The 21,111-nt window shown below is 46.6% G+C and overlaps 1 protein-coding gene and 1 long non-coding RNA gene across 3 annotated transcripts in view; one reads left to right on the top strand and one right to left on the bottom strand.

Moving 5' to 3' along the window:
* The first annotated feature begins 721 nt into the window (after nucleotides 1-721).
* Nucleotides 722-13,348, top strand: LOC125611651. The gene is made up of 4 exons (XR_007341887.1): nucleotides 722-1,187; nucleotides 6,027-6,142; nucleotides 6,995-7,056; nucleotides 10,388-13,348. It is a non-coding gene; the product is annotated as an uncharacterized LOC125611651 (long non-coding RNA).
* Nucleotides 13,349-19,616: 6,268 nt separating this feature from the next.
* Tmem209 (transmembrane protein 209) overlaps nucleotides 19,617-21,111 on the bottom strand; it is a 33,053-nt gene continuing 31,558 nt past the window's right edge. For both annotated transcript variants that reach the window (XM_015493828.2, XM_048786931.1), the window contains exon 15: nucleotides 19,617-20,877. In XM_015493828.2, coding sequence (XP_015349314.1) covers nucleotides 20,823-20,877 — 55 coding nt within the window. In that variant the 3' untranslated portion in view covers nucleotides 19,617-20,822. The remainder of the gene's footprint in view (nucleotides 20,878-21,111) is intronic.

Below are 21,111 nucleotides of genomic sequence, written 5' to 3'. Positions count from 1 at the left end.
CTCTCAAAAAGGGACACTTCCCGGGGTGGGCGGAGCTCACGGCGGAGCAGCCTAGCAGCACCGTGAAGCCCGGGACTGGTCGGTGAAGCTGTGCTGCTAGCGGTGCGCGGGGAGTCCCCAAAGCGCCACCTTGCCCGCAGCCGCCCACCTGCCCCCGATCCCTGCCAGCTGGGGCAGGATGCCCGCCGCACACATAGCTGGAGAGCAAAAGTCGCGGTTTTCAGGTCGCAACAAGATGGCCTCGTGCTCGCGCCAAGTCGTCTCCAAAAAGCCTTGCGGGGTGGCTTCTCTGCCGCCCCCTAGCGAGCAGCGGAGCCCGGCGGTGCTCCGCCAGGAGGTGGCCACCGCTTCGGGGAGGCTAAGCGGTGGCCCTTGGTTGGGCCGCTGCTAACTGAGCACACGATACTGCGGGCGGGGCTGGATGCACCCGGGACACGGCGCTGCCTTCAGGGAGCTTCCATGGGAGGAGGGGAGGAGGCTGACCAGGAGCTGTGCGGAAAGTTCTCGAAAGCCTCCGAGGACCGAGCCAGCGTACTCGAGGGTGCTGGAAAGTGGCACACTCCATCTGTTTCCAGACACAATACCCAGCTCTAGGTGCCTCCAGGTGCCACGTCCCAGGGGAAGCCCAGGAAGGGGCGTGGGAAGTGAGGAAGGAGAGGCAGCGGGCAGCTGTGGCATCGCTGGTCACTTAGCCTAACAGCACGGGAAGCTTTCAGCCCAACAGCCACACCCAAGGGCCCCTCTGGCGCCACAGGGAGCGTGCCAGCAGGAGGCAAGCCCCTGGTCCCGGCCACTTTAGGCCTGGGCACCCGGGGTGCTCAGTCACCCACCCTGAGCACGGACTCTTGCATAGTGACATCCTTCAGGACAAACAGCCCACAACTTGGGGCAGCTCCTGTAGAGGCTACCCAGAGCCAGGCCCTGGCAGGAAGGGAGACAAGGACCCTGTGTGGAACTGGGGGCAGGGGCTTGGCACGGAAGTCTCGGACCCTCCATTAAAGCTGCTCAGGGACCAGAGCTTACGCAGCCCCGGCCACCAGACTGCAGAGGGCGGCTCCCAGTGCGGGAGGGGGAGCCACTCCGAACCGGAATGATCTGGTTTAGGGCGGGCTGGCTCTCCCTCCTCCTCTTTGCCGCCCACCCCTTCTCCCGCGACAGGCTGATTTCTGCCGCAGTCCCTGACCAAGGTAAACAGGGGGGAGGTGGGGAGGAAAGAAGGCTCTGTTTCCATGGCAACCCAGAGGGCGGTCGACACGGCTCTCCGATGTGTGCGTGTAATTTCTGAGGGAAAAAAAAGATTCACTGCAAAAGCCTTTACCGTGGTCGCGGTGGGAGTCATTCTGGAACACTACATGGGCCTGGTGTTGGGGGGAGAGGGGACCTTGGGCACCCTAGTGGAGTGGCAGATGAGCCAGGGCCTGGGGACAGAGACACCCCAGGAGTGGGTTTGCACCAAAAATGCAGTCATCCACCCAAGAAACAGAAAACAGATACCAAAGTCCCAGACCTTCCCACTCCCACCTCACTGCCCTTTTCCAGAAAGCCCTTCCAAGGGGCAGCCACGGAGCTGGGACCAAGAGACCCAGGGACTCAGACCCGAACAAGAGTCTGTGTGAAACAGAGAGATCCCTAGTTCCCCATCTCAGAGAGCGGGCAGGACACTGCTCCCCTGGGAGCACCTGGCTGGCCCCATCTTACTCCTCAAGACCTGTCCTGTTTTTCTGGAGCCTGATCCCTCAGTATGGGATCAATGGCTGCTGGAAGAGGTGAGCCTCAGGGAACAACGGAATAACTCCTGCTTGAAATCGTGGGTGTGGGTCTCAGGGGTTACCCCCTCCCATCCTGAAGGCCAAGACTGTCACCATGTCACTCTCCAGTAGTTGAATGAAGTCTCTACTGACGGAAGCCATATCACCAAAGCCCTTCTCAGGAGCAACCTGAAGGGGGTCAGAAACCTCTCAAGACTTCCTGTCAGATTCCTCAGAAACTCATTCCATTCCTGACCTGTGTGTGGGAGAGGGAGCTGTGGGTGGGTAAGCTTCCTGTCCCAGCAAAGCTGAGTGAACCTGAGTAGCTTCCACCTGCCCCTGACTTAGCAGCAGGGATGCTGGCCAGAAGCTGGATTCTTCTAGCTCAGTTTCCCCTGGCTAGACAACAACCCCCTCTAGCAGTGAGGCTTCTAGGCCCAGGAAATCCAGGCCTCAGGCCTCCTCTCTTAACATAAGACCTCAGATGCTTGTGGTCTTCCTGGGAGATACCTTCAGGAAAGAACCAAGGGCAAAGACAAGAAAAGGCAAATAGGCCTGCTTTTCCCTTGCAAAAATCCAGAAATGCCACATCTCAGATCTTTCCATGGCCCACAGATTCCAAACTTCCCTAACTTGAACACCTACCTCGTCTCTTGGCTCACTCCAGCCAGAGGTCTCCCTGCTGCTCCTTAGTCAGGCACACTCCCTCTTGAGGCCTAGGCACTGGTGGCTGGCTCTGCCTGGAATGCTGTCCTGCATACTTACACCATCAGTTCTTTATTTCCTCAACTTCAGTTCTTTATTCAAATGTCATCTCAGTGAGGCAGAGCCACGGCGAGGGTATCACCATGAGGTCACCAAACCTTGATGCCTTGATTTTAAGTTGTATCTATACCCTCTCCTCCCCTAGCCCTGTCCTCTTCCCATCTCACTTTGTGATCATCTTGTTGTTGTCTGACTCCCTCTGTAAAATGGAAGTGCTGTGAGGACCGGAATCATCTGCCTTGTTCCTGTGCTCTCTGGAGCCTCACTCTTGGATGGATGGATGGTAGGTTAGTCAACTTTTCATCACAGTGACCAAAATCCCTGACAAGAACAACTTGGAAGAGGAAAAGATTATTTTGAGCTGACAATTTCAGAGATTTAGTCCATAGAGGGCCAACTCCGTTGCTCTGGGACCAAGGTAAGAAAGCGCATCATGGTGGAAAGCCTAGCAATGGAGCACTGCTCACCTTGTGGCAGCAGGAAACCAGAGAAAGGAAGGAGTGGCAGGGAAAATGCACCCTTCCGGGGCACACCCCCAGTGACCACCTCCTCCATCCATGCCCTACCTACCTACAGTTACCACCCGGTCAATCCATTCAAACTAGGATGGGCTAATTAGATCACAGCTCTCATCTGATCATTCCACCTCCATTCCTGTAGTAACAGGAGCTTTTGGGGGAACTTCATATCAAAACTATAACAGTAGATAAATGGGACCACAGGTTCAGCAGGTTTTGTCCTCCAGACAAGTGAGACCTGTGCCTTAAGATAGGCATACACAGAGATGTACAAGGGTTACTACTAAATCAAAAAAGCAGCAAACTAGCTTTAACAAAAAGACTAAAAGTAGATACTGCTACTTCTACCAAGCTTGGTAGCTCCAGCCCGGCTTTAAGGTCCTATGCAACAGTATCTCTAGCACCATTGGAGTGCCAGGGTCCTGCCCACTGGGTTCAGCAGGGTGGAAGACAATAGCTCAGGTATGCTCCTGCCCCACACCAAGGAATTTTGGGGATTGCGCAGAGTTAGTGGCAGTGAGAGAGACCCAGCCCTATGCATTGGGCGGAGATGCAGGGGTGAGGGAGAAGGGGAGGGGACCATCTCTCAGACTCATGCTGGCTTTTCTCTCAGGGATATCTGCAACCAGGGGCTGTGCGTGCTCCTCTGCTTCATGAGGCTCCTATCTAACCAGTAACAGCAGGTTCTAACAGTTCCATCAGTCGAAACTTCCACTTGCAGCATGAGTCACCTTCAATTTCCTGCCTGCCTCCTTCTTTTCTGATTGACCTGATAAATTCAGGACAGCTTTTCTTGCTTTTGGCAAAAAAAAAAAAAAAAAAAAACCTGCCATTAAGATTTACAGAGCCCAAAGCTGTTACAATGTAATCTTCAGAGTAATTTACACAGTGAGTTTCAAAAGATGAAAAGTTAGCATTTCAGAGGTAATTTCATAAAAAGGATTATCAGATTAATCACTATGTCAATTTAATAGTGGTGTCTAAAATAATTAATTAGCTTTTCTTGAAGTCAGCAATGCAAAAATGGACTTAGAAGGAATACAAATGGCCATGCCAAACGTAAGTATGTTTTGGGCAATAGATCTTGAGAAAACTCTTGCTGGAATTGCCTGCTTGGCAGAGTGTCGGGCGTGGGTGCACTGGCACAGAGTAAGAAATTGAAAGCTACTGGAGCATCCGGGTCTCCAGGACAGCCTCTGCATTTGACTGCAGGAGGCTTGTCCCTGCTGCTGAGCGAAGGCTGACCTGCCACATGTTGAATGGTCCTGCGACACCTGGAAATTGTGTCTAACCAAGTCGACAGGCGTGTTGACAGGTTGCTGTGATGGAACATGGAGGTGTGAATTGCATCTGACTTGTGAAATTACCTGTGATCGCTCCAAGATGGGATACAGTCAACTCTGCCCAGGCTAGTTATCAACGCTGTCCTCAAGGCTCCATGGCGGCCACGTGTCAGGGCAAGTTAGGTCCTTAGTGGTGTGGTGGGCTGAATGATATCCCTTCCAAAATAGATATGTTCGAGTCCTAAACTACAACACCTTATTTGGAAATAGGGTCTCCGCAAAGATGATCAAATTAAAATGAAGTCATTAGAATGAGCCCTAATCCAACATGAATGTTAACCTTACAAAATGGGTAAATATGGACACACACACACACACACACACACAGGTAGAGCAATATGCAAATGTGAAGGTAGAGTTTGGGGTAATATGTCTACAAGCTGATGAACATCAAAGATTGCCAGCAAACCTCTAGAAGTGAGGAGGGAAGCATGGACCCAACTGCCCCTCACAAGGAACTAACCCTGCTGACACCTCCATTTTAGACTTCAAGCACCTAGAATTATGGGAGAATAAATGTCTCTCATTTGAGTCATCCAGGGGACTATACAATGGGGCATCGTGGAAAGTCAAGACTTGGGTGGTAGTGTTTTTGATGTTTTGGTATTTCTTTAATAAAACTTTCTCATTAAAAAAATTTAAGCACAGATTTTACATAATGGGATGATGTGACAATTCTGGGTGGGAGGTACAAGTGTTGTCTATGCTATTCTCTAGGTTTTCTTTTAAAGAATTAAGTCAAAAAGAGCTGCTTTCTTCTGGGCTTGCTGAACTCATAGGCTCTGAGCCTGAAACTGTGGGGGGCCATGTCCTGAGGAGAACAGCCCAGCAGGCAGAAGGGTTCTGATGACCACCTGGGCCCCACTGAAAAGGTTGTGAAGATCAAGTACAAGAATTATAAAAGGGTGACCAGAAAAGTGTCTGGTAGGAGTCTTGTGAGACACTGCTAGGACCACAAAGCCACATTTAAGAGCTTGTGGAACATGTGGTTCCAGCCACATGAGCTGCCCCACACCCTCACATGCCTTGAGCCAATGCCAACATCAGGAGGGCTCTTCCCAGGATCACTACTCACCTTCAGGGAGATATTTTCCTCACCACTTCACACCTCAGATGGACCTCTCCAACCTGAGTGGGCCAGAGTGCTACCCAGGGTGATAATGGCCAGTTCCTCCAAAAGGGCACCATTGGTCAAGAGGCCTTAGTTACTCAGCAAGTACCAGGGAGTAGTTTCCACAGCTTGTAAAGAGCCCAGGGTGGAGCAGCGAGATGAAAGGGGAGCCAGCCAAGTGGCTCAGTCTGCAAGAGTATCATTTGGTGGGAAGATTGACCTCAAACTGCTTCCTCAACAGCCCTTTTGGGGAAAGCAGATCCCAAGCTGCCTCCTCACAGTGCTTCCAAGGCCGGCTCCAGTTTCCATCCTGCCTCCCAAAGGTTCTCCACTCCCCTTTTTCTCTTTTTCCTGGGGACACAAAAGTTAGGGCACCATTGCCAGAGGAGCATGTGTGGGAATCTTCTACTGTGGGTTGTGCTCCCAGGTCTAGACATTTAGACTCCCTCTCTGTGGCTCCTAGAGAAGGGGCAGGCCAGTTTGTGCCACTAGAGTGCTCCCAGACTGTTGGGCAGTTTGCCTCTTCATCTTTCTTCCACAGATTTAGCGTCGGGTTCTTCCCCTTGAGAGAAAGGTGGCTTCAAGAAGAGCAGTGGCACGTCCTAGATTCAGGCTTGGGGGAAGAATGAGGTGAACTTTCTTGTTTCATCTACCAAGGTAATTTATTTTCTCCTTTTAGACTTTTCCATACTGTTCCTCTGGGGGGCCTTCTTTGAGGGCCTAGAAATGCCAACACTTCCTGACAAGGGCATGTTGGAATTTTTGACCTGGAATAGGAAACTGAAGGGGGCTGGCTTAGGGTGGGGACAGTGGGATGAGGAAAGCCAGTGATGTTTTGGATATAAGTTGTTCAGAGGCATAAATCTTCTGCATTTGGGAAGTCATTTTGGGGTAAATTTGGAACCTGAAATGGTGCCCTTGCTCACTCTTCCCTGGGAGGAAAGGCAGGCCCATGTGGGGCCATTCACTCCCCATCCACTCTGGCAAGGTCACTTTGTAAGGGCCAGCTGGTAGCTTCCTTGTTATTGCAAAGTGATTTAATTCTTTAATGTTCTATGGATTAAAGTCCTTCTTACATTTCAAAAGACCAGATGGGAGCCAAATAATACGGCTTGTTTTGTTTTTCAGTTCTGGGGATGGAACTCAGGGTCTTACACATGCCAGGCAAACGCTCTGCCCCTGAGCTACACGCCCAGCTCCAATATGGCCGTTTTGGTTTTCTTTTAATGAGACCATGAATAGGATAGCACTGAGATGGCAAAGATGGCTGCTGGGTGCCCTGGGACTTGTTGCCCAGAGGGCTTGGTAAGCCCTGAATTACTTTCATCCTCATCCCTGCAGGGAGTGTTGTCAGTCCCTATTTTCCAGAAGATTCTTGTAATGATTTCTGCAAGACTTTGCACTTTACAGGTTTCAGTTAAAATTTGATTCAACATGAGGGTAGGGGGAGGTGAAAGGCTTGAGAAACCTTAGATCATGAAAGCCCTCAAGACCTCTTGCTCCCACCAGGGGCTGCTCGGCTTTGAAGACATGCTGTCCCTTTCCCAGATTCTGCTCTCTGAAGTCTCATGGTGAGTCGCAGCACCAGGGCCTCTCCCTGCAGAAGGGTGCTCTCACTGCTGCTGGACGTGACAGGAAGCAGTGGGGTGAGGCCTGGGAGGGCTGAGCACTGAGGCCAGGCAAAGTGACCAGACTCACAAGCCCCCACCCACCCACCTAGAAGATGAAGACATGGGTGCTACCTGCTGCTGCCTCCGCTGTGTCTTCTTTTGCTCTGGATCTGCCAGAAGGAGCCTGGCCCTCATCTTCACATGGGGAGGGCAGGTGGGCCAGACAAGGCAGGTCACCCCAGGAAGGGGCGGCTGCCTAGCTGAAGGTATGTGGTCCATTGCAAAGAGGGCTTCCTCCACACATGGCTCTGAGGGTCCTCCAGGCCCTCTCTAAGTGACCATTTTGTTTCAGCAAATAGTTTAGCACAGGCTGAGGGCAAAGCTCCCATACCAGGGGCTAGGTGTGGTGTAGTGGTACAGCCTATGCTAAGCACACATGAATCCTGGGCCAGCACGTGCGCGTGCGCACACACACACACAGACACAAGCACACACACACACACACACACACACACACACACTATACCCACATTAGGTACTGGGAAAAGGAAACAAGAAAAAAAACGGGAAATGGGTCTACTCTCAAGGATATAAAATGATTAAGAAACAAATCCACTCACAAAATGGTGCAATGTGATGCAGGCTAATCAGAGGTTCAAGAATGGGCCGGGTGCAGTGGCACATGCCTATAATTCCAGCAGCTTGGGAGACTGAGGCAGGAGGATTGCAAGTTCAAAGCCAGCCTCAGCAAAAGTGAGGTGCTAAGCAACTCAGTGAGACCCTGTCTCTAAATAAAATACAAAATAGGGCTGGGGATGTGGCTCAGTGGTCAAGAGCCCCTGAGTTCAATTCCTGGTTAACCCTCTACCCCACCCCCACCCCCAAAAAAATTCAAGAATGTTAGCACACAAGGATGACAGTAACCCATAGAGGTGACTGCTGCCACCTCTGAAAGTACACACTGGCAAGTGGTGACCCACACAGAGCAGGCAGGGGTTTGTGTGAACCCAACCGACTGCAGCCATGGCGCTCAGGCCTGAGTGTGAGGAAGAGCTATTGGGATCTTGAGGTGCAGGTGGTGAGGCGCCAACCTAGAGGTTCTCAGTCAGTAAACTGAGTCAGGCCTGAACCTGCACTTTACATAAAACCCACAGATGGATTCTGCTCTAAGCCAGTCTGCAAACCACACTTTAAGAACCACAATCAGGAATTCAAACCAAAGCCCCTTCCTAGAGCAGTCCCAGGGGGCAAAATAAATGGGGATATTTCCCATGGTTTGACTCCAGCTACCAGGCAGCACCCTCCGTGGCTCAGTACCACACATATACACTTCGTACTACACACACCACACCCCTCACAACCCACCACACACACCACCAACCACACCCCCCACACACCACAAACCAGAACACACAGACACACCTTACACACCATAAATACCACACACACACTCTCACAAACCTCCATACACCTCACAAACCACACGCATACCACACCCATATATACCCCCCCACCCCCACCAAATATACCAGGAGCCCATTCACTCCTGGCCTCCAGTGAATCTGTGACTTGAACAGGCCAAGTTTGTCACCCACGCCATGAGGCAGCAAGGAGACAAGGGTCCTGACCATGACTCACTCTCTGCACGTCTTTGCCATTAGAGAGAAACTGCGTCAGTGCCTCACACTGGCTCAGGCTGCGCAGAAGAGTGAAGGCCCCTGGCTGTTGTTCCTTTACCAGCTCTGCTGTCAGGGGGCCTCGTACCTCAGCACTGAGATTTATTGATCTCATTTTGCAGACGGAGAAAATGGATACAGGGAAAGAAAGTGATCAGCCAAAGGTGAAGCAGACAGGGCCCTGAGCAGATTAAGTGTTCAATAAATCCGCAGACTGACGCAGAGGGCAGGGGAGGGATGCTGAGTGCCAGAGGCCAGATCCCCTCCTGCAGTGTCTAGCAGCGGGGAAAGATGGGGCGTGCAGCACCCCTGGCTCTTCCCTGTCCTGGGGCTAGCTGAGGAGAGGGGTGGCCTCCAGCTTCCCAACCCCCTCTCCCCACCCTGTTTCTGGCAGGAGAGGGCAAACAGAAGGGATCACCAAAAGGGCATGTAAAACTTCCTGGTCCTTTGGGGCTGTTGGCACAACTTGAAAGGCTACACCTGGCATGTGGCATCTGAGTTACTGCCCACATCCAAAGGGTACCTCAGAAGAGCCAGCAGCACCTTGCCTGAACAGCCACAAGGGTCAGGATGGCACGACCACTGTGGCCCTTCATCCCTCTCCTTGCCCAGGTCCTATGCAGGGGGTAGCATTAGGAGCAGAAGCTCCTAAGAAATGGCAGCTCCAGGGGAGTGCTGGTTCATCCTGGGGCCTCTTGTGGCAGGTTCCCTCACTACAGTTGGGGTCTTCTCTGCCCATGGCCACCCTGTCCCCACTCCTACCCTTTCAGGGACCTCTAACTAGAATTCAGTGAAATGTCAACCTGGGTTTCATGTGGGTGAGGAAGAGAGGTCAGTCAGCTCTGGAAAACACTGGCCAGGAATGCAGCTGCAGGATGAGGGACCTGGCCACCTGAGAACCACTGCAGTTCTCAGCCCATGGTAGGGAATGAAAACCAGCTGTTTCTTTTGCCCACAACTCAACGTATCATGGAAAACTAGTGACCTAAATGTCATCAGAGAGGCAGCATGGCTGTGTTGGGGGGCCATGGCTGCCTTGGGCTTCCCTGGCCAGGGCCACACTTAGAGTACCTCTGTATGAGTTTCCAGAGTGCCTTTTCCCTCCAGGTTGAGGACAACCATGTTCTCTCTGGGTCTCTGTCCTGCCAGATTCTCCCCGTTGCAGTAGGTGGACCTGGGCCTTGCTGTCCTCCTCAAGGCTGGCCCAGGTGAAAGGAGTGCTGTGGGGGGACACTGGCTGCTCCTGCTTCCCTCACAGCTCAAAGAACCTAGAAACCAGAAGCCTTCAGTCTATGGAGGTGGCCAGGGCAGTGGGGAGCAATACTGCCTGTTAGCTCAGGGTCTGCTCAGAGCCATGAAAAGAAAAGCAAGCAAGGCCCAGAGGCAGAGCTGCCATGCGACTCTGAATTCAAGCCAGGAGCAGGTGGCCATTAGAAGCCAGGTTCCAGGCTCATCCTCTAGAGGCCCCATGGGAGCCCTGGCTCCCTTTCTGGTACCAGCTGTGCAGCCTGGCATGGAGCCATACCCAGGAGGGCGCACAGCGTGTGGGGCTGCCAGGGGACTGGATGCAAGACTCACTCCCCACTTGCTAATCACTCCCTTCTCCTCCGCCTCAGTTCTCGCACAACCTGCCTGCCCCTGGAGGAAAGCGTGCCCATCTGACACCTCACCCGCCTGCCCCTGGCTCCCTGTGGCACATTCATCTGTCCTTGTCGCTCTTCTGCTCTATATTAACCCCAGGGCCTAGTCCGTCCCCTCCTCCTCCTGCCTTCCCCAGGATGAAGGTCTGTTGCCTGCCCCCAGCTCCATCCCAGTGAGCCTGCACCCAGGCTAGGTCCAGCCAGGAAGGCCTCCTGCAGCCTCTCCAGCCATCTTGGGGTAGACTCTGAGTGGTTCAAAGGGAGCTAGAATCAGCACCGTGATCAACTCTCCTTTCTCAGCCACCATGAGGTCGTCCCATCACTTCCACTCAAGGGAGGCAAGGACTGGGCAGCCTCTTGTCTCTTTGACCAGAAGCTGAAAGAACAGTCTGACCCAAGGAGGCAATGGGAGGTCCCAGGAGTGTCAGACCAGACTGGTGACCCGGCACCAGAGAGCCAGCATGATGGGGAAGGGAAAGGAGAGGAGAAAAGAGCACAGCAGCCTGGTTCCTCAGATGCCAGGACCAAGCAGGGCGGGGGCACTCCAGGCCTTCTGTGGGCTTTCAGGCCTTTTGTAAAACGACAGTCCAACTGCTTGATCTCTAAAACCACTTCTAAGTTTTCCTGAGCCATGACAAGAAGAAAAAACATCTTAACTAAAAGCTGAAGCAGCCAGAAAAGCCAACACTACCTGCTTGTGGTACTCCTGCCTCAGCCTTCTGAACTGCTGGGACTGCAGGTGTTTGCCACTGTGCCCAGGTGGGTTGTAATTTTGACCTATACCATAGCAGGAAAAATATAAACCCTTGAACTAAAGGGGTCAGAAAAACATGCTGTTTGTTGCATAAATTCACAGCAGAAATTTGTGGAGTTGCTTTTTGTGTGTACGTGCGTGTGTTTGTGTGTGTGTGTGTGGGTGTGTGTATGTGTTTCTGGGGATTGAATCCAGAGGCACTCTAACACTGTGCTATATTCCCAACCCTTTTAGTTTTGAGACAAAATTGGTTGATCACGGTGGCTTTGAATTTGTGATCCTCCTGCCTCAGCCTCCTGAATTAGTGGGATTACAAGCATCCATCATGGTGTCTGGCTACATAGTTAGTGTTCAGTTCCTCTGACAGGAGGATGAAGTCAGGGTTCCATTCTACAGGGGTTGTTAGTTGGGGCACAGATAGTAAGTTGAATTTTAGGTATGTGCAATGAAGGGTTGGAAAGGTGAGGTGATGGCATGTCACATGCCATGAAAATGAATGCAGAAGTGATATTTTGACAGAGATCTTTTTTGCCCCAGTGCTGGGGATGGAACCCAGGGCCTTCTGCTGGCTAGGCAAGTACTCTACCACACTCCCAGCCCAGAGATTTTTTTTTTTTTTTTTTTTGGATAGAGATCTTAATGAAGACAGGAAGGAATTGGTAAAGACAGCCAAGGGAAGAACTTTCTGAGGATGATTACATCCAAGGTGTTCTGCCTAAGGTAAGCATCTCCTACTTAAGATTCAGATTTCTAACAATCCATTGTCATCTTCACGTGGATGTTCCAATAGCAGCTCAAGGGTGACATGGTTAAAATTTCTCTTCTGCTCCACTCCTTTTCCTTCCTCACTGCTGTTATTTGTGCCACCATCTTTTCAACCACTGAGACTGAAACCTCGAGTTGTGTGCACTGGTTGTGGTCATCCTTCAACTAATGCTCTCTCTTCGTTGCCACCTCAGGAAGCCAGGCCCTGGGTTACTACAGTAGCCTCCTCAAAGAAAGCCCCTCTCTCATCAGCTGTTCTAGCTGTGGTCCACCTGCAGGACTGTGGGCAGAGCCACCCTCCTTCAGCACTGCTTTGAGTTTCTGCTCCACAAGCTTCAGGGTATCTCCTAATAACATTTGTGATCCTTCCTATAGTACTTCAGACCCCGTTTTCCATTCAGTCCCATCATCCCATGTGCCCCTAAACCCAGCTCAGGTTGGCTTCTCTATAGTTTTCTAGAGACATCTTTTCCTGTTTTCATGTCTTGACTCCTACTTCTTCCTTCTACTAAAATCCAGATGCCACCTCTTGCATGAATCCTCTCCCATTAGATTCTCACTTACAAGAACTTTCCCTTCTCTTAATCTATAAAATTTTATTTGTACCCCTTTTCTTCTTATCTAGATTTTTTTTTTCAATTTTAAAGGCAATTATAACATTGAAAAGTACTTTAGGGGGGGAAAAAAACCCCTGAAAACAGAAAAACAATCTTCTATATTCCCACTTCAACAAGTGAGTTCACATTTGGATATTTTCTTCTAGTTCTTGGTGATATGCGTGCATTTTAAAAAAATATTTTATTTTTTTATTTATAGGTGGACACAACGTCTTTATTTTACTTTATGTGGTGCTGAGGATTGAACTCAGTGCCTCACGCATGCTAGGTGCGCACTCTACTTCTGAGTCACAACGCCAGCCCTGCATGAATATTTTTACATAATTGTTATCATGGTAGACACACAACTTTGATTTTTCATTTCTTTTTAATATTTATTTTTTAGTTTTAGTGGACACAATACCTTTTTTATTTTTGTGTGGTCCTGAGGATCGAACCCAGTGCCTCATGCATGCCAAGGCAAGCGTCCTACCACTGAGCTACAACCCCAGCCCCCCGTTTTCATTTCTATCCAACATTTCTACCATCATTCTACATAGTCTTTCAAAGCTATTTTTTTAAAAGATCAAAATAAAAGTCTACTAATGTTTCATTATGTTGTCTCAAGCTTGTATCTCATAGAATTGTGTACTGTGATTTATTAAATAATTTTATCACTGGGCATTAGGATGGGTCGTATTAAGCTATTACACACTAGAAGCTATTTGAGAGGAAGAAGGCTACCTTATGTTCTCTTTGTATTCCTAGCACCTAGCAAAGTACTTCAATCAGTATTTACTGGATAGATGGATAAATAATAAATACTTACAATAAATACCTTAGGCATAACTATTTTTTTTTCTGTTGAATAGAAGAAAATTTCCTAGGATCAATGAATTAAAGAATACAAATACACATTTTTTGCATTTCACATTGACACTGTATTTTCTAAAAATGGGCATGTATACATATGTGTATATATCCCATGTTACCTTCACACTGTGTGTTGGGGCATTTCTCCATTGAGTAGTGGTGGTGGTGGGAGTCTATGTTTCCTCTACTTAAGATTGGGCAGTTCTTAGGCTGGGACCGTGACTCAGCAGTAGAGTACTCGCCTAGCATGTGTAAGACCCTGGGTTTGATCCTTAGCACCACATACAAATAAATAACATAAAGGTATTATGTCCAACTACAACTAAAAAATAAATATTAAAAAAAATTGGGCAGTTCTTGAGCTTGGGCTGTATGTAGCTCAGTGGTAGAATGCCTGCCTTGCATGTGTGAGGCACTGGGTTTGATCCTGAGCACCAGATAAAAATAAAAATCTACAACTAAAAAGAAAATATTTTTTAAAAGTATGTTTAAAAAAAAAAAAGATTGGGCAGCTCTTTGTAGCTGCCTTGATTGACAGAAGCAGAAGAAACACTGTGGAACTTCTAAGGATGTTTGTTATTAGCTCCTTCCCTCTTCTTGTTTTCTCTCACTTAGGACATTTGCTCTGGGAACCCAGCCACCATGTTATGAGGAAGCCCATATCACACATGGAGGCCAAAGTGCTCTGTTTATATCCTGTTAGGACCCCCATAAACAGAGTATAAATAGGTCTTAAGATGATTCAGTCTTCCAGCCAAAGACATTGTGGAGCAGAAAGGGGCCAACCCCTTTTGAGGCCTGTCTGAATTCCTGATCCATAGGAAAATACTAAATGGCTATTTTATTGTTGTTTTGTGATAATTTGTTATGGAGCTGGAGTGACTGGAATACACATGTAGTTTCACTTTACCCTGATGGTTGTACTAGTTTGCACTGCCTACAGAAGAGGGATATGGCAGATTCACCACAACCTCAGGCACTGGCTTGGTTTCTTTGGGGATACCTCTCTCACAAGATCTCATCTTTACTTCTAAACTGTCAGTTCCTTGAGGAGGATATATCATTGCATTCTTGCTTACAGTCCTTGGTGGAGTTCATGGTTGGCAGTTGGTACATGCATGTACATTTGTTCAAAATACAGGTAAACGAGAGCAAGCATTTGTGAGATTATCCTGACCAGGGGACTCAGCCTATGACTAGATTGGACTGCAGATGGCAGATAAATAGCTCACAACAAACAAACAAAAAACCCACTAGTCCAATTAGAAATGTACTTGGAGGTAATTCTCCAGTGTTTCAAGAAAAAGAATCAGGGTATCCTGTGACTAGGTCAGAATATTTCCAGCCATCAGGACTACATCTCAACCTGATCCAGTTCTCAGAGGGCTTGTAAGATGTCACCAATTTTGCACATTGCACAGAAACTACCAGTAGATATCTTAAGATGCCTTTTTCTTTCTAGTCAATTATACATCTTTTTTAAAAAAATATTTTTTTAGTTGTTGATGGACACAATATGTTTTTTATTTATTTGTTTTTATGTGGTGCTGAGGATCGAACCCAGGGCCTCATGCGTATGAGACAAGCGCTCTACCACTGAGCCACAACCCCAACCGTAGATCCTTTTTTTTTTTTAAATTATTTACTTTTATGTGGTGCTAAGGATGGAACCCAGTGCCTCACACATGCCAGGCAAGTGCTCTACCACTGAGCTACAACCACAGCCCCATTTATAGATCCTTTACTACGGAATCAATTTCCATATAGCCTCATCAACAGGAGGGCATGGAACTGGAGTGGACCCTTTGGTCTTCTTTTCAGAGTTTAGCTCCTACTGCCAATTATCAGTTCCTTGCTTCTTTTCTCTTCACCCTTCTACCTACTAGGCAGAGAACTCTTCATGGTCTTCAACAGAGAAGACACATTCATCCAAATTCCAGTTCAAGAAAAGGAAAGGTCTGCTTTTCAAGTGAATTGTTTACTTAGCCAAATTATTAACTCAACAAATACTTACTGAGCACCTTGCATGCACTTTCCCTCAAAGACCTCCAGTTTTCTTCAGAGATTTGTTTTTGCAGTGCTCTAACACTGCACTTGCCAGGGGAGGGGCAGGAGGAGCACATCAGAAATGTCTGTATGTTCTCACCAACACAAACTACTAGGAGTGGGGAAGTGGGGAAATAAAGATGGGGTAGGGGGAAGAAGCAATTTTTTCAGATACGGCAAGCAAGCAGTTTAAATTAAAGATAATTTTTCTAACCACACAGAAAATATCTAGTGTCTTACTTAAGAGACATCATATTGTAGGATGTAGATTTGCCTCCAAGTTTTTTTTTAATTTTATTTATTCTAATTTATTATATATGACAGCAGAATGCAATTCAATTCATATTACATGAATAGAGCACAATTTTTCACATCTCTTGTTGTACACAAAGTAGAGTCACACAATTTGTGTTTTCATGTATGTACTTAGGGTAATGATGTCTGTCTCATTCCATTGTCTTTTCTATCCCCCGTCCCCTCCCTTTCCTATGCTTCCCTTTGCCCTATCTAAAGTTCCTCTATTTCTCCCCCACACACACCCCCACCCCCATCCTCATTATGAATCAGCATCCTTATATCAGAGACGATGTTTGGTTTTCTGGGATTTGCCTCAGAGTTTGATCAAAGCCACTTGGCCTAAGCAGAGTGTAACCACTACTTTAAGGTCCTTAACTTCTGGAATTTCCAAGACGGGCATAAGAAGAACATGAAGAACTCATGCAGAACACTGAACTGACAGCAGAACATTGTACTTGAATTTATTTTTAAGGGTTGTCAGCTAATTTGCGATGGAAGCCTTGTAACACCTCCAGCCACCAGGTTTCAGGGCTGATGATTTCAGTATCTCTTACAGGAGGCAGCAGGACCCCTCCAGCCGCAGGCTGTCCCGCCACGACACCCCTCCCTGTCAGAAACACAGGGGCCTTTCTTCAGAGCTGGAGTTCAGTAAACTGGTGCCTGTATTCTGGGCCAAAACCATCACAGGGCTGCCTGATTCCAGTCTACATGCCATGTGTTTGAGGAAGAGTCACGCCCTGCTGCTGCTCCTGGAAAAACAAGTTTTGCCCCCACTAGAGTAGATTGTCACCTTCTGACTTTCCTCCTATGGGATGCAGTTCATGAAAGCAGAGTCTGATTCTGAGTTGTTATTTTTTCCTTCTAGTTTAGAAGTGGAATAGGAAGGAGGCATTTCTTGGTATACCATAAAGCCCAGCCTTCAGGACACAAGGGTGGTTTTGTCTGTGTGGGGCCAAGTCTGAGGTGGGGAGGCAGAGAGGGAGCAGAAGGTAGACACAGCTGGGCTGAGCCAGCTGGGGTGGGGTGTAAGTTTTAAAGTCATGAATATCTCCATCTCTGCATGATCCAAGAATGAGAGTTACTTTCCAATGCCAAAGGGGCCATTCCCTAGATTTACATTAACTTGTTATTTTGAAAAACTTTTCAAAGTAATTTTCTTTACCTGCTTTTAGGCACTGTCATTCATTATTATGCCTGTATGTTCTCACCAACACTTCCTGATTATCTCTGAGGTATAAAGAGTATTTGTATCTCTCTCAGAAATTCCTAACGTGAAAGTTTAGTTCCCTGCCCCAATTAGTGACAGAGCTCAGTCCCTACCTGTCCATTCAGGCCAGCATCTCTTCTAGGCAGAATAATTTAAGGATATTGACTTTGGCCTGGGGTGGGGGCAGGAATTTCATCCATATCAGTGTCTGGTATAGTCTGGATGTGAACTGTTAAGAAATACCTTTGGGTATTTCTGTCCCTCTGTGGTACACCTGGGCCATCTCCATCCTGCTGTTGGGCTGCTTCTTCCTAACCCTGTCAGAGTGCCCCTTCTGTGGAAGCCATAATCTGTCCCACCCCAGGTCACTGAAGTTCATTCAATGTGGAAATTAAATTACTGATGACTGTCCAGGGATCAAATGAGGGAGGTGGCAAAGAGCTGATGCCTAATAATCCTGCAGACATGACAGAAAGTGCTGGCAGACCCAGTGACTTAGGCAGTGTTGCAGGGGCCAAAGAACAGCAGGTGCTGGCTGTGCAAACTGCTCATATTCTACTGGGCAGACAAGGCCCTATATGGATCCTTCCCAGAAGCCTTCCTGCCAGAGCCTGCTTATGTTCCAACACTTTTGCCCCAACTCTTAGTCCAGGGGCAGCGATGATTAGAGATATCTAGAGGGATGGGTAGGCTCTCCTGGAACCTCACAGCAATCCCTGTAGTATCTGGAACAATATACTGCTGTGAATAGGTGCAGGGACTTCACCCCCATCACTGAGGAAGACATGGCTCAGCTGCATCAATTACCTAATGCTTTACTTTTCAAGCAGTGCTGCTGCTTTTCCTTGCCAGGCCGGGAATGCTTCCTCCTCCTCAGGCCTTGCCTCACCACAAAAGGAAAGCTAGCATGCTTGGCTGGCTCACAGGTGTACTTCAGAAAGGAGGATGCACACCTTTTCCAAAAGGTAGCTTTACCCATCAAGTATTCTCGAACAGCAGCGTTTATAGCTCCAACTAGTAAAAACTCAGTTCTGTGTGAAGAGGAGATGTGATCTGATACCTACTGTTGTACTAAAAGTCATTTTTGAGTCCATTTGTATGGCTGCTGAGTGCCAAAAAAGGAGCACAGATTCTGCCCTTGGGGAGAATGCGTGCCAGCTGGTGTAGTTAGGATGAGGTCCAAACAGCAGGTTTAATCAGAGAGAGTCTCAAGGCAGGGGGAGAGTGTGCGATGGGAGGGGAATCCCCAGAGAGTTGATGAGGATGAGCAGGAGGGAGCAGGCAGAGAACCCAGCAAGCAGGGAGCAGCCTGCACTGGCTGAAGCCAAGGATTTGGTTGCTGAAGGCCAGGTTGGGGCCAGATTGTGGAGGGCTTTAAATGTCAAGCTAAGGAATTTATCAGGGGAATGAAATGATCAAACAGGTGTTTCAGGAAGATAAATTTGAAGAGAATGTGTAGGATGAATTGGAAAATCTGGAAGCATGGCAACAATTAGGAGGCTGTGAGATTAATTAGGCTGTTGCAGTAGTCCTGTGTGAGTTGATAAGTGTGTAAATGAGCAGAGTGGTGGCAGAAATGGAAGGGGACAGCTGCAAGAGACATTGTTAAGAAAGAATGGATGAGGTTTGCTGCCTGATTAGATTGGGGACCCAGGGAGCTCAAGGAATCAAAGATGACACCAGAGTTTTGAGGATGGGCAACTGGTAGTACAAAGAACAGAGAAAGGGATGATAGAAGAGGGAGTGAGTTTTGGCAGATGTGAATTCAGTTCCAGATGTAGACAGTCTACACAATCCCCAACTGGAAATGTCTGACAGGTAACCGGAAATGTAACACCAGAGCTCAGGAGAGATGTGATGCCTGGTGATGATCTCAGGAATCAGGCAGAGAAGTGATAAATGAAGCTGTGGAATGAATGAGATCGCTAAGGAAAAGCATATATAGTGAAACAGTACCAAAGACTGCCCTTTGAGCAATGTTCACATGTAAATAATTTATATTACAAGGCTAAGTTTAGAAAATGTCCCCTTCCATGTTACACGTTTTCACCATCAAAATATCAGTTTAAAGTATGCATGAGCTTGAGAAAGCAAAGCAACAAAGTATTGTTATGTCTCAGGAGGAATTGAATTATAAATGAAGTATGCTCAAGAACAAATGTGGTTTAAGTAAAGGCTGGTACTGACAGAGGAAGAAAAGACAAATGACATAGTGCACATAATCTAAATTAGTGGATCTGACCTCACAAGGATTCAAGCAATTAAAAAAACTTGTGACATATATCCTAGAAATAACATTTACTTAGAGATATTAGTAGATACTGACTCATTTTAACACAAGGACCAAAACATTTGCTATCTTTGGGGCTGGGGTTATAGTTCAGGAAGAGAGTGTGTGTTTAGCATGCATGAGGCTCTGGATTCAATCCTCAGTAGCAGCAGCAGCAGCAGCAGCAGCAACAACAACCCCCACCCACCCACCCAAAAAGAGGAAGGAAAGAAGACAAATACAAACTGGCTAAAACATTTGCAAAGAAAAGTTAATGTAAGAAAGCTATACCTAGAGTCTAGCCACATTGCAGACAAAACACTTTTTTTTTAACATAGTCTTATGTATTATTAAAAATTTTCTTTGGACTGCTTTTAATAAAGTATACACAACAGCACTGTAGATTAACAGCATAGCAGTTGCTATTCCATGACATCCGGATAACTTTTGAAAACATATTTAAATGTTAACATGTTCTTATATTTAACATAATTAAATATTATTTTCCTTTAAAATGTCATACTAAATATACTGAACATATTGAAAACAGTTAAAAGTTCCTTTCTTTTTGACATCAACTTTTAAAAACAGAAACAGCTTTTTTGAAAGACAATTTACAAATTATACAAAAGGGGACGCATATATAATACTTTAGAAGATATTGGTTTAAGCCACTTTCAGGTTTACAGAAAGGTCATGGAAGCAGCAGTCTCTAATAAAATGTCAATCAAGAAAAGCATATGCCACTGCTGGCAACGTCATATACACATAGAAAATTAAGATGGAGAGTCAAGCAAAACTTAAAACTCGGTATCTTCTCATTCTAGATATTCTAAAATACTGTATCTAAAAACTTTAAATGAATAGGATATCACTATAATCTTAAAGAACGGAACTAACAGCAAAATACTATGGAACAGTGAAACTGAGTTGCTAAAACCAAAGCAGTCAACAGTTTTCTTAATGTCTCAAACTCTTAACTAAAATCCAAATAGTTAGTTCTACCAACTAAATTTAATCTTAGTGCTGACATTTTAAAATGCCTACACTGTCGAGCCTCTTTTAATAATATTTTGAAAACACACATGGACTAATTAAAACATAACTTAGAAACTAATTTCATTTCTTTGAATACGAGCTTTAGACTGATTTGCAGAACACTGGGAAAACAGATAAAACAAACTAAATTAGCAATTTTCTTTTTTAAGTACTTATACTACTGAATAACATAACTAAAAACCATATTTGTGGTGGAAGAATGAGGTAGATCATTCTTATTACAAAGAAAAAGGGTTCTTAAATTTATTTAATTAAAGGAACTGCTCTACTTTGTGTCAACAAAAATCCAAAGGGTTACAGTTTTATAGTCAATTCAAATTTCTGAAATGCAACATAAAATCAAAGATAATGTTTTTAAAGTAGAAGATATAGAGTATATTTTCACAAGAAAGTTTCACAATAGCTATTTTTTTTGGTTAAATCTAAGGAATCTATAACATATACACATATGTATCTTATTTCAGAAGAGGGAGTGACTCAAAGATGCTTAGATTCAGCTTGGTTCAATAAAATAAAAGTCCAAATGTTTGGAATTAAATAACCAACTACTCGCCAAAAATCCATAAGATATTCACACCAGATAGACCAAGATTAACTCTCCTATAAAGAGAAAAAAACAAAACAAGTTTTAGCAGAACTGCTTACCAAGCATTTAAGGTCTTTAACTAACAACAAAAACAAGAATCCTTATAAGGAATATATGTTTAATTGATGACATTTAATGCTACTTGGCAATGAACCATGTCACACATGGCTTATCAGGTAAATTCTAGTAACAGTAATTACTTTCTTAACTGTGCTTAATACCCAAGTTTACAATAAATAGATTTATGG

The sequence above is a fragment of the Marmota marmota genome, unplaced genomic scaffold (genome assembly GCF_001458135.2).
Source record: "Marmota marmota marmota unplaced genomic scaffold, marMar, whole genome shotgun sequence".
Classification (NCBI taxonomy): domain Eukaryota; kingdom Metazoa; phylum Chordata; class Mammalia; order Rodentia; family Sciuridae; genus Marmota; species Marmota marmota.
This window is presented reverse-complemented; position numbering and strand designations above follow the sequence as displayed.